The sequence below is a fragment of the Rhinopithecus roxellana genome, chromosome 8 (assembly GCF_007565055.1).
Source record: "Rhinopithecus roxellana isolate Shanxi Qingling chromosome 8, ASM756505v1, whole genome shotgun sequence".
Lineage (NCBI taxonomy): Eukaryota > Metazoa > Chordata > Mammalia > Primates > Cercopithecidae > Rhinopithecus > Rhinopithecus roxellana.
In genome coordinates this window covers 16,349,961-16,364,141 of record NC_044556.1, presented here as the reverse complement: position 1 = coordinate 16,364,141, position 14,181 = coordinate 16,349,961, and the positions used below count along the sequence as shown (strand labels likewise).

Sequence of the window (14,181 nt, the reverse complement as noted above, 5' to 3'; positions counted from 1 at the left end):
ATAGAGATGGGGTCTCTGTATGTTGCCCAGGCTACATACAGGCTGGTCTGAAACTCCTGTCCTCAAGTGATCTTCCTGTTTTGGCCTCTCAATGTGGTAGAATTACAGGTGTGAGCCACTGCTCCTGGCCCGGATGTTTTTGAAGTTAAGGATGGTCCCTTGAATAAGGCAGACAGAGTCCTAGCACTCAACGTTTTCATTGTAGCTAGAGTAGACAGGTGCCCAAAGAACCATCATGGTGCAGTAGGGTTAGTCTTCTCCTGGAAGGCTGGGCATGGAGCTTGGGAGGCAGAGAAAGATGGTGGAATCCTTTGGAAAAGCCAGAGAGGGTCCCCAGGGTGGGGCCCAAGCTGAATCCCACCATATGAATAAGCAAGAAAGGGAAGGGTGTCCGGGAAGAAGCACCAGCATGAGCAAGTGCTGCAAAGTAGGAGAGGCTGGTGGATTTTCACATGGTTGAAATGAGATGGAAGGAGCTGAGGAGGATGCAGGGAGTATGAGACCATGTGGGCTGTGCTGGGATGGGGTTGAGGGTGCAGGTGTGGAGAGCCAGGGATGGAGCCAGGGATTTGGGATTTAGGATTTGGGATGTTCTTTCTCCTCTCTTGTTGGCTGGGGCAAGGATGAATTAGAGGAGACAGATCTGAGACCAAGGAGGAGGTTCTTGCTGGACCCAAAAGAGGACTGGTCAACTCTCTTTTAAGCCACACCCGTTTAAAGGGGGGGGCGGTGTGGTGGCTTACGCCTGTAATCCTAGCACTTTGGGAGGCCGAGGTGGGAGGATTGCTTGAGCCCAGGAGTTGACTCAAGACCACCTGGGCAACATTCAAGACCACCCTGGGCAACATAGCAAGGCCCCATCTCTAAAAAAACTTTTAAATTAGCCAGGTGTGGTGGCACATGCCTGTGGTCTCAGCTACTTGGGAAGCTGAAGTGAGAGGATCGTTTGAGCCCTGGAGATTGAGGCTGCAGTGACACAAAATCATACCACTGCACTCCAGCCTGGGCGACAGACTGAGACCCTGTCTCAAAAAGGGAAAATGATGAAAAAATGAATTGGTTTAAAAAATTATGGTGAAATACTCAACATAAAATTTACGATCTTAACCATTTTTAAGTGTATAGTTCAGTGGTATTAAGGACACTCATGTTATCGTGCAAACATCACCACCACCCATCTCTGTGATTCCTTTCTTCTTACAAAACTGACACTCTGTCTCCACTAAACACTCACTCCCCTCTCCTCCCTTCCCCCAGCCCTTGGCAACAACCCTTTCTGTCTCTGAGCTTGACTATTCTAGGGACCTCCTCTAAGTGGAATCTTGTAGTATTTGTCATTTGGTGACTGGCTTATTTCAATGAACATAATGTCCGCAAGGTTCATCTGTGTTGGAGAATCCATGTCAGAATTTCCTTCCCCCCCCCCCTTTTTTTTTTTTGAGATGGAGTCTCGCTCTGTCACCAGGTTGGAGTGCAGTGACACAATCTTGGTTCACTGCAACCTCTGCCTCCAGGGTTCGAGTGATTCCCCTACCTCAGCCTCCCAAGTAGCTGGGACTCCAGGCATGCACCACCATGCCTGGCAAATTTTTCTTTTGTGTGTGTGAGATGGAGTCTTGCTCTGTTGCCCAGGTTGGAGTGTGGTGGTGCGATCTTGGCTCACTGCAAGCTCTGCCTCCTGGGTTCACGCCATTCTCCTGCCTCAGCCTCCTGAGTAGCTGGGACTACAGCCACCCACCACCACGCCTGGCTAATTTTTTGTGTTTTTAGTAGAGATGGGGTTTCACCATGTTGGTCAGGATGGTTCAGATCTCTTGACCTCATGATCCGCCCACCTCGGCCTCCCAAAGTGCTGGGATTACAGGCATGAGCCACTGTGCCTGGCCTCTATGTTCAAATTTTTTTTTTTTTTTGAGACGGAGTCTCGCTCTGTCGCCCAGGCTGGAATGCAGTGGCCAGATCTCAGCTCACTGCAAGCTCCGCCCCCTGGGTTTACGCCATTCTTCTGCCTCAGCCTCCCAAGTAGCTGAGACTACAGGCGCCCGCCACCTCGCCTGTCTAGTTTTTTGTATTTTTTAGTAGAGACGGGGTTTCACCGTATTAGCCAGGATGGTCTCGATCTCCTGACCTCGTGATCTGCCCGTCTCAGCCTCCCAAAGTGCTGGGATTACAGGCTTGAGCCACCGTGCCTGGCCATATGTTCAAATTTTTAAGGAACCTCCAGACTAATTTGCACAGCAGCTGCAGTGTTTTATGTTTCTACTAACAGTGTACCAGGTTCCAATCTTACCACATCCTCACAAGCACTTGCTATGCTATTTTCTTTTTCATTTCTTCTTTCTCCTTCCTTCCTCCCTCCCTCCCTCCCTCTCTTCCTTCCTTCCCTCCTTCCTTTCTTCCTTTCTTTCTTTCTTTCTCTTTCTTGAGACAGAAAGAGTCACCCAGAGTCACTCTGTCACCCAGGCTGGAGTGCAGTGGTGCAATCTCAGCTCACTACCCCCTCCGTCTCCCAGGTTCACGCAGTTCTCCTGCCTCAGCCTCCCAAATAGCTGGGACTACAGACACGCGCCACCACACCTGGCTAATTTTCATATTTTTAGTAGACACGGGGTTTCACCATGTTGGCCAGACTGGTCTCAAACTCCTGACCTCAAGTGACCCACACACTTCAGCTTCCCAAAGTTCTGGGATTACAGGCGCGAGCCACCGTGCCCAGCTTATTTTCTTTCCTTTTCTTTTTTAATATCCTAATTAAATACATGAAGTGTATCTCATTGTAGTTTTTATTTGCATTTCCCTAATGATTAGTGATGTTGACCATCTTTCATGTATTTATCAGTCATTTGTCTATCTTCTTTGGATAAATGTCTATTCAAGTAATTTGCCCATTTTTGAATCATGCTGCTGTTTTTGTTATTGAGTTTCAGGAGTTCTCTATATATTCTGGGTATTATTTCATTATCAGATATATGACTTCCAAGTATTTTCTCTCATTGGGTTGACTTTTTACTCTGTTGATAGTCCCTTTTTTTTTTTGAGACAGGGTCTCACTCTGTCACCCAGGTGTTCAAGTGATCCCCCAACCTCAGCCTCCCAAGTAGCTGGGTCTACAGATGCACACCACTACTCCTGGCTAAATTTTTAAATTTTTTGTAGAGATAGGGTCTTGCTGTGTTGTCCAGGCTGGTCTCAAACTCCTGGGCTCAAGTGATCCTCCTTCCTCGGCCTCCTGAAGTGCTGGGATTACAGGGGTAAGCTACCATGCCAGCCTTTGGTAGTGTCTTTTGATGCTCAAAATTTTGCAGTTTTCATGAAGTCCAACTTGTCTACTCTTTTTTTGTTGCCTGTGCCTTTGTTTTCATATTCATGAAATCATCATCAAACCCAATGTCATGAAGCTTTTGCCCTGTTTTCTTCTAAGAGTTTTACAGTTTTACTTCTTACTTTTAGGCCATGGATTCATTTTGAGTTAATTTTTGTATATGGTATTAGGTAAGGTCCAAATTCATTCTTTCGCGTGTGGATGTTTGCTTTTTCTAGCAGTATTTGTTACAAAGATTGTCTTTTCCCTAAAGTATCTTGATGCCCTTGTTGAAATCATTTGACTATGTTGTCAAGGTTTATTCCTGGGCTCTCTATTTGGATCCACTGGTCTGTCTGTCTTTATGCCAGTAACACGTTGATTTGATTATGGTAGCTTTTTGGTAAGTTTTGAAGTGTGAGCTCTCCAGCTTTATTCTTCTGGTTTCTTTCTTTGGCCACCAGAGTCCCTTGAGATCCATGTAAAATTTCAAGGTGGAGTTTTCTATTTCTGCAAAATAAAATAAAATTTAAAAGTCATTGGGGTTTATGAATGGGGTTCCATTGAATCTATAGATCACTTTGGGTAGTTTTGACCTTTTTTTTCCTTTTTCTTTTTTTTTTTGAGACAGAGTCTTACTTGTCGCCCAGGCAGGAGTACAGTGGCGCGATCTCGGCTCACTGCAGGCTCCGCCCCTGGGTTCACACCATTCTCCTGCCTCAGCCTCCCGAGTAGCTGGGACTACAGGCACCCACCACCACGCCCAGCTCATTTTTTGTATTTTTAGTAGAAACAGGGTTTCACCATGTTAGCCAGGATGGTCTCGATCTCCTGACCTCATGATCTGCCTGCCTTGGCCTCCCAAAGTGCTGGGATTACAGGCGTGAGCCACCGCGCCTGGCCAGTTTTGACATTTTAACAAGTCTTCCGATCCATGAACATGGGATATGTTTTCATTTACTTATATCATTTTTGTCTTTTTTAGTTTCTTTCAATAATCTTTTTGTGCGTGTGTGACAGGGATCTCACTCTGTTGCCAAGGCTGGACTGCAGTGGTGGGATCACAGCTCACTGCACCCTCGACCACCTGGGCTCAAGTGAATCCCCCACCTCAGCCTCCTGAGTGGCTGGGACTACAGGCATATGTCACTACACCCACCTAATTGTTAAATTTTTTGTAGAGACAAGGTCTCATCATGTTGCCCAGGATGGACTGGAACTCCTGGGCTCAGGCAGTCTCCCACCTCGGCCTCCCAGAGTGCTGGAACTACTGGCATGAGCCACTGCACCCAGCCCATGTTTTCTATTCGAGTCAGAGCTGAGGGACAGTTTTTTCCTGTTGCCACTTTTGTGATGCCTTCAATGCTTGTTTCTAAGCTCCTAGGGTGCTTCTCTGAGCCATGCAACCTGGGTCATCCATGCCCACCTGCCCCCCCAAGGCATGGCCCTGGGGAAGGGCCCCCCATCATGGCTGTCTGTCTCTCCACAGTGACCCATCTGGTGAGGAGACACTCAGCGTGAAGGTCCCAGACTCCATCACTAGCTGGGTGGGTGAGGCCACGGCCCTGTCCACCTCTCAGGGCTTAGGCATCGCTGAGCCCTCCCTGCTGAAGACCTTCAAGCCCTTCTTTGTGGACTTCACGCTCCCCCGTCTCATCATCCGTGGGGAGCAAGTCAAGATCCCGCTCAGTGTCTACAACTACATGGGCATCTGTGCTGAGGTACTCAGCCCCCTAAATACATAGCCTTCTTCCATTCAATGGGGAGTTGGGACTGCTTTAGTGCTATAAGGGAGGCAGGGGTGGGACAGTGTCGGCTTGGGGGATTTAGGAGGGCGAGAGCCTCTCTAATGTTGGGGAGGCAGGGATGGGTGGGCTCAGCCTGGGGGGTTTTGGGGAGGATGCGTCATCTGTGCTATCAGGGAAGTAGGAGTGGGATGAGATCAGCCTCTGATTCAACAACCATCAAAGCCAGGTGGGGAGGAGGTGGAGACGCATGTGTGTGAGTGAGAGGGACTTGGTGTAAATGGAGCCGTCATCCCTGACTCCCTGGCCTAGCAGAGGCGTGCCTGGAGTGGTATCATATATGACAGCATGGAGCTTTCTCTGTAAAGGGCCAGATAGGAAATATTTCAGTCTTTGCCGGCAATACAATCTCTGTGGCAGTGAATCAACTCAGCCCTTATAACATAAAAGCAGCCTAGATGATCTCTTCTAGGGCACCTCTGTACCCATAGGCACACACATGCATGCAGAAACTAGCATGCCCACACACACACACGAATGCATATCCACATGCCTTCACCCGGTAGATGCACATGTGTGTACATGCATGCATGCACATGTGTATGCAATCTGTGCTTGCGTACATGCACATAAGTGTGCACCCAGGGACACATGCATTCACAGCACACACATGCACATGAATACACACACACGCACACACAGAGCTGTACTCTGACATCATGGAGCTGCACAGTTGGAGAGAGGGTCAGGAGAGGCCCTCTGTGGACCTGCTGTGGAAGAGGTTGCATCCATCTGGAGTCCCAGAGTGGATAGACATGCAGGAGAGGCAGCCCTGGCTGGAACTGGCAGCTTCAGTCCGAGGGAGATCTGGACCTGTGGGGATATGGAGGGCTGTGGGGAGGAGAGGGTGCCCAGCAAGACAGATGGGCATGAGAAGGCCAAGTGGGGCAGCAGACAGCAGAGAGTAGTTTATTCTGATCGGAAATGGAAAGGGGACCTTCCCGGGGGGAGCATGGCTCTTGGAAAGGCTGACAAGTCTGGTGTGTGCAGTGAGTGGTAGGATGTGTGTTGGACCTCCAGGCACTGGGAGGGGGCCTGGATTCCAGGCACCATGAGCCAATGCCACCCTCTGCAGGTGTACATGAAGCTCTCAGTTCCCAAGGGCATCCAGTTTGTTGGGCATCCTGGCAAAAGCCATCTGACTAAGAAGATGTGTGTGGCCCCTGGGGAGGCTGAGCCCGTCTGGGTCGTTCTGTCCTTCAGTGATCTGGGGCTCAACAACATCACAGGTGAGAACCCCACAGTTCTGGGGGTGTTCCCCCTCTCCAGACCACAAAAGGGTCCTGGCATTGACCCCAGTTGGGGATGAGGGCTGGATGGGGCAGCAGATAAGGTCAGGACTGTCCCAAGGAAAATGGGACAGCAACTGGGGCAAGCAGGACAGAAGCAATGGGCCCAGGAGGAGTGGGGAGGTGGGCCCTGGGGTCTCACCTGTTGGGGGAGCTGGGCTCTTAAGATGCCAACCCAGTGTAGCACACACACATACAGACATGCATATACACACACAAATCCATCCACACAGACACATGCCTGCATGTGTAGACATGCATACACACACAAATCCACACACACATGCCCACATGTGTAGATATGCATACACACACAAATCCGTCCACACAGACACATGCCCGCATGTGTAGACATGCATACACACACAAATCCACACACATACGCCCACATGTGTAGATATGCATACACACACACAAATCCACACACACGCCCACATGTGCAGACATGCATACACACACAAATCAACACACGCCCACACCCACATGTGTAGATATGCATACACACACACACAATCCACACACACACACCCACATAGGTAGACATGCATACACACACATGAATCCACATACACACACGCCCACATGTGCAGACATGCATACACACAAAAATCAACACACACACACACACGCCCACATGTGTAGATATGCATACACACACACATAAAAATCCACACACACGCCCACGTGGGTAGACATGCATACAGACACATGAATCCACATACACACACGCCCACATGTGTAGACATCATACACACAAATCCTCATATGTACACTCCCACATGTGTAGACATACACACACACACAAATCCACACAAACATGCCCGCATGTGTAGACATGCATACACAGAAATCCACACACATGCCTGCATGTGTAGACATGTATACACACACACAAATCCACACACATGCCCACGTGTAGACATGCATACACACAAATCCACACACACATGCCCATATGCGTAGACATGCAGACACACATATCCACACACACATGCCCACATGTATAGACATGCATACACACACAAATCCACACACACCCACATGTGTAGACCTGCATACACACACAAATCCACACACACTCACCCACATGTGTAGACATGCACACACACACATGCCTACATGTGTATACATCATACACACACACAAATCCATACACATAGACATGCCCACATGTGCAGATACGCATTGCACATGCAAACCTGTAAAAACATATGCACATATGCACACACACTCACATACAAACTCGTACACACAAACATGGAAAAATGCACACACATGCATATACACACAAATACATGTACAAATACATACATCCATATGCACACACAAATTTGTACACACAAACACACAAATGCACACACATGCATATGCACAACAAACTTGCACATACAAACACAAATGTACACACACACTACAAACTCGTACACACAAATGCACTCACATGCATATGCACAAACTCTTACATGCACAAATGCATGCATATGCACACATGAGCCTGTACAGTTCAAGCACATGCATACATGTGCAGACATACACACTTGCGTGCATGCACACATCTGCATATACACACGCACATGCACACACACACATATGTACGCGCACACACCTGGGACGAGGATAGCGATGGGACAGCCCCCACCCTGGGTGGGGACCTGTTCTGAGACCAAGACATCCAATTTCTGCAGCCAAAGCCCTTGCTTACGGAGATACAAATTGCTGCCGGGATGGGAGGTCCAGCAAACACCCAGAGGAGAATCACGCTGACAAGAGGGTCCCCATCGGGGTGGATCACGTCAGGCACAGTGTGATGGTTGAGGTAAGGCGATGTCCTCATCTCTGGTGCTTGGCCAGGGCCTCATTTCTTCAGCCATGAAGCTGGGGCCAGCTGGAGTGTGTGGTCTGAGGCTGAGCCAGGGCCTGGGCAGCCTTCACGGGTTGTGCTTGAGAGCTCGGGGTGCCTGGACTTTGGGGTACTTCCTCGTTGGAGGATCATGGTGGTCCGATACCTCCCTAAAGTGCAGAGTGGGCTTTGGTGAAGCAGCCTGGGACTCTTGAAGGGCTGCAGCAAGTACCCCCTGACCCCTGGGTGAACTATTTAGGAAGACTGTGTCCCTCATCTCGTGCTTGTCATAGGCATTTGTCATTTGTGAGCACCATGACTCAGCATTTGGGGCATTGTCCTTGGATGGCCTGTGTAGGAAGGACACAGAGCTGCAGGGGGCAGGGGCAGGCGCCAGGATCTCACAGACCCCCTGGCTGTGAATCCAGGATCGGCCACTTACCATCATCTTGGGAAGCATCCTGGCTTTCCAGCTCCGCTCTGCAAGACAAGAGGGGCTCAGCTTCATAAAACGGGTAGGAGACCAGAGACGACACACACAGATGTCTCAAGGCTGGGCATGCAATAGCCACCATGCCTCATCTTTTCTTGACTGCATGGACACATCAGAGCCCTACTGAGGCTCCATTTGGTGCTGTACCAACAGCAGCCCTTAAAAGCAGCCCCAAGGGTCTCACATTCCCCAGAGGCCCAGCTGCAAACAGCTGCTCTCCCTCCCTGCTGGGATCCTGCTGGCCCTGAACACAAGTGGCTTCTGTGAGCACCAGGAGTCACGTGCCCACTGGGTAGAACTCCGGAGCGGTGACAGTGGACAGGTCACCGCTGTGGTGTCGTTGATGCGATGTGATGGGTTCCTCGGGGACAAGAGCACTGTCAGGTGGGGACCGAGATCTCTGTGAGCCAGCAGGATGGGATGGTCCTGATGGGGAAATGCAGAGACCCCTGGTCACCCTTTGCCCAGCCAGGGCATCCTCCCTGGGCCACAGCCTGCCCTCCTAAGGTCCAAGAAGGAGGCAGTGAGTGCCTCTGAGCTGCAGAACCTGGAGGCCTGGTGTTCTTGCCTCCTCCCCTTGCAGAAGGGGTTTCTCAATGCACACAAAGGGACTCTTGAAGATCTCCTTCCCCGGAGCCTTTCCTCCCATCCACGCCGCAGAATGATCTCTGCACCTGCAGTATCCACTTGTCCAGCTTTCTGCAGGAAGCTCTGGGGAAAGATATAGGCATCAGAAGACTTGAAATGTTGATGCAAAAGATGAAGCTACAATTAGAAAAGCAATTTATGAAACAAGAGGCACCAGGATGTGTGGCTTGATAAAGCAGCAAAATGCTCCTCCTGCCTCCTCCACTGGAGGGCTGTGGGTGCCACCGACTGAGCTGGACTTAGGAGCAAGAAGCTGAATAGGATGCATGGGTCAGTGGGGAAGCATCACCTGTGCACGGCCCATCATGGGTGCTGCACCAGGGTGGGGATGGCTTGGCAGGTGCAGGCAGTACGGACACCACCCTGCCTTACTCCCCTGCTGGCCTGCAAGGGGACTGCAATCCTCTATGTCTGCTGGGAGGCTGAGAGCTTTCAATCATCTCCACATAAATTTCACTTCAGTGAAATTCCAAGGAGCAAAGAGGAGGCAGGAATAATTCGGGCCTCACTGGAGTGATACGAGGCTTGGCCAGTCAGGGAGTGGGCTCTGGAGTGACAGCCCCAGATTCGAATGGAACCGCTGGATGGTTAAATGAGAGTGTCAGTGAAAAGCCTCTCATGGTGTCTGGCCTGTCTACTAAAGACCCATGTGCTGTTGTCACATAGGCATTTATAACAGTCAACTGGGAAATCCTATACCAAAGTCAGGGATACACTTTCTATTTTAGGAAATGTCCATCAGTTGATGAATTAGAGAAATGAATGTGGGTCGATGAAATGCAGTTCCTCAATGCAATGGAATATTATTCAACTGTGAAATGGAGTGAAGGGCCAGGTGTGGTGGCTCACACCTGTAATCCTCGTGCTTTGGGAGGCTGAGGCAGGAGGATAGCTTGAAGCCAGGAGTTGGAGGCTGCAGTGAGCTATGATTACGCCACTATACTCCAACCTGGAAAACAGAGCCAGACCCTGTCTGAATGAATGAATGAATGAATAAATAAATAAATAAATAAATAAATAAATAAATAAATAAAATGAAGCACTCACTGATCCATGCTACAACGTGGATAAACCTAGAAAACGTGATACTGAGTGAAAGAAGACAGACACAGGCCAGGCACAGTGGCTCACACCTGTAATCCCAGCACTTTGGGAGGTCAAGGTGGGCGGATCATCTAAAGTCAAGAGTTCGAGACCAGCCTGGGCAACATGGCAAAACCCTGTCCCTACTAAAAATGCAAAAATTAGCTGGGTGTGGTGGCACACACCTGTAGTCCCAGCTCCTCAGGAGGCTGAGGAGGGAGGATTGCTTGAGTCCAGGAGGTGGGGGTTGCACTGAGCAACAGAGGGATTCTTGAGACACTGCACTCTAGCCTGGGCGACAGAGCCAGACCTGTCTCAAAAAAAAAAAAAAAAAAAAAAAGTCAAACACAAAAGGCCACATGGTGTATGATTCCATTTATATGAAATGCCCAGAACAGACAAATCCAGAGAGGCCGAAAGGAATGAAGCACAGATCTGTGCTACAAGGTTGCAGAAAAGCCCAGCCGGAGCTAGTATTCGTGGCATCGTGTAGGCTCCATGTTCTGAGATCTGGCCCCGAGCCAGAATGGGCATAGAGGCAAAGAAGATTGGAACCGGGATAGACAAGTGCAGCCCGAGATGGGCTAATGCTCAAGGAGCAAACCCAAGCCACGGCAGAGGGGCAGAGTGGAAGAGATGGGCATCATTGAGGAAGTCAGCTCTGGGGTCCTCTGTGAGCTGAGTCAGCAGAGGTTTCTTGGGATCCAGTAACCATGAGGAGCCCCTGAATTTGTGCCCAGGGCCCCAGCCAATGGTCAGCCAGAGGCACAGTGCATGCTTATTATATCAGTTCATTCTTACATTGCTATAAAGAAATACCTGAGACTGGGTTATTTATTTATTAATTTATTTATATTATTATTGGTTTTTTAGATGGAGTCTCACTCTGTCACCCAGGCTGGAGTGCAGTGGTGCAATCTCAGCTCACTGCAACCTCCACCTCCCAGGTTCAAATGATTCTTCTGCTTCAGCCTCCTGAGTAGTTGGGACTACAGGCGTGCACCACCACACCTGGCTAATTTTTATATTTTTAGTAGAACGGGGTTTCACCATGTTGGCCAGGTTGGTCTTGAACTCCTGACCTCAGGTGACCTGCCTGCCTCGGTCTCCCAAAGTGCTGGGATTACAGGCATGAGCCACTGTGCCCAGCCATGACTGGATAATTAGTAAAGAAAAGAGGTTTAATTGGCTCACAGTTCTGTAGGCTGTACAGGAAGCATGGTTGGGGAGGCCCCAGGAAACTTACAATCATGGCGGGAGGTGAAGGGGAAGCAGGTGTGTCTTACATGGCTAGAGCAGGAGGAGGAGGGAAGGGGGAGGTGCTTCACAGTTTTGTTGCTATTGTTGATGTTGTTGTTGTTGTTGTTGTTGTTGTTGTTGTTTTGAGACGGAGTCTCACTCTGTCACCAGGCTAGAGTGCAGTGGCATGATCTCAGCTCATTGCAACCTCTGCCTGCCTGGTTCAAGTGATTCTCCTGCCTCAGCCTCCCAAATAGCTGGGATTACAGGCACCCGCCTCCACGCCCCGATAATTTTTATATTTTTAGTAGAGATGGGGTTTCACCATGTTGGCTAGGATGGTCTCGATCTCTTGACTTCATGATCTGCTTACCTCGGCCTCCCAAAGTGCTGAGATTACAGTCGTGAGCCACTGTGCCTGGCCGCTTCACAGTTTTAAACAACCAGATCTCATGAGAACTCACTCATCACGAGAACAGCAAGGGGGAAATCGCCCCCGTGATCAAATCACCTTTCACCAGGCCCCTCTTCCAACCTTGAGGATTACAATTCAACATGAGATTTGGGCGGGGACACAAATCCAAACCGTATCACTTACCACCAGCAGAATGGATCTGGTTCTGTCTCTATGGATTTGCCTATTGGACATTTTGTATCAGTGGAATCATACAGCATGTAGCCTTTTGCCTCTGGCTTCTCTCACTCAGTACAATGTGTTTAGGCTTCATCCACAGTGCAGCATGGATCCGTGCTTGCTTCTGTGGCTCAATCATATTCCATTGGATGGATGGATCACATTTTCTTTATCCGTTCGCCTGTGGTGGACATTTGGGTTATGCACAGTTTTTAGGATTATACAGCTGTTCAAAATATACCGTGAGGTCGGGCACAGTGGCTCATGCCTGTAATCCCAGCACTTTGGGAGGCTGAGGCAGGAGGATCGCCTGAGGCCAGGAGTTCGAGACCAGCCTGGCCAACATGGTGAAACCCTGTCTCTACTAAACTATACAAAAAATTAGCCAGGTGTGGTGGTGGGCACCTGTAATCCCAGCTACTCAGGAGGCTAAGGCAGGAGAATTGCTTGAACCTGGGAGGCAGAGGTTGCAATGATCCGAGATTGCGCCACTGGACTCCAATCTGGGCGACAGAGTGAGACTCCATCTCAAAAAAAAAAAAAAAGAAGCCACCGTGGGTTACAATGGCCTGGCCCTGCCCACTGCTCCCAATCCCTTTCCCAACAAGGGGCTAGGCTGGTAGACAGGCGGTTACTGAGGCCCAAGCAATGCTTCTGGGGCTTTCCCTGGTGCCCCCTAGCTTAGCAAATGACCCATTGGCTCCACATCGGGCCTAACAGGTGTGAGATGAAAGTTTGGCAGGTGGATGGCTCGGTGTAGCCTGAGATAGTGTCCTCAGGCTCTCAGCACCAACCTTGGGAAGTTTACTAGGAAGTGGATGTGAGTGGGGACAAGCGTCTCCTGGACTCATCAGTATAGACACATGACAATTTCAAGGAGAGCTTTGGAATGAAAGTAGGCAAGGATGAGAAAATATAACAAGAACTGACAGTCAGTAGCACTGAGAAGACTCCAGACCCCTTCTGAAGCATGATAACCCCATCACAGTGTGAGGCTGGGGGTCCTTATCCCCAACTTAGAGATGATGAAATGGGATTTCAAAAGGTTGAGTGAGTGGCCCTAAGCCAGTCAGCAGGAATGGTTGTATTAGGATTAACCAGAGAAACAGAAGTCCTCCCCACACACATACATAGAATGAGATTTGTTATACACACACACTCACACACATACATCTGTAGAACAGGTTTATCATAAGGTACTGGCTCATGCACTTATGGAAGCTGAGAAGTTTACAAGCTGCCCTCTGCAAGATAGAGACCCAGGAGGCCAGGCGTGGTGGCTCACGCCTGTAATCCTAGCACTTTGGGAGGCCGAGGCAAGCTGATCACCTGAGGTCAGGAGTTTGAGACTAGCCTAGCCAACATGGTGAAACCCTGTCTCTACTAAAAATAAAAAAGTTAGCTGGGCCTGGCATTGGGTTCCTGTAATCCCTGCTATTTGGGAGGCTGAGGCAGGAGGATCACTTGAACTCAGGAGGCAGAGGTTGCAGTGAATCGAGATCACGCCTTTGCACTATAGCCTGGCCAACAGAGTGAGACTCCATCTAAAAAAACAGAACAAAACAAACAAAAAACAAAACAAAACAACAACAAAGAAAACAAACAAACAAAAACAAGCTAGAGACCCAGGAAAGCCAGTGGTGTATCTAGAAGACCTGAGAGCTGGAGAACCAATGGTGTAGATTCCAGCCCAGGTCTGAAGGCCTGGGAACCAGGAGCAGGAGAAGATCGATGTCCCAGCTCAAGCAGTTGGGCAGAGAGTGGAACCAATCTTCCTCTGTCTTGTTCTATCAGGAGGAGCTCAACAGCTTGGATGGTGCCCACTCACACTGGAGAGGGCCGTGTGCCC

The 14,181-nt window shown here is 49.5% G+C and overlaps 1 protein-coding gene across 5 annotated transcripts in view; it reads left to right on the top strand.

Annotated features, from left to right (window-relative positions):
- The window catches only part of CPAMD8 (C3 and PZP like alpha-2-macroglobulin domain containing 8), a 122,361-nt gene that overhangs the window by 68,460 nt on the left and 39,720 nt on the right, over positions 1-14,181 (top strand). For all 5 annotated transcript variants that reach the window (XR_004058973.1, XR_004058972.1, XM_030936991.1 and 2 more), the window contains exons 20-22: positions 4,791-5,022; positions 6,182-6,335; positions 8,081-8,211. Coding sequence is in view for 3 of the 5 variants with exons in the window: in XM_030936991.1 (XP_030792851.1) it covers positions 4,791-5,022; positions 6,182-6,335; positions 8,081-8,211 (517 nt within the window). In the remaining 2 variants the exon portion in view is untranslated. The remainder of the gene's footprint in view (positions 1-4,790; positions 5,023-6,181; positions 6,336-8,080; positions 8,212-14,181) is intronic.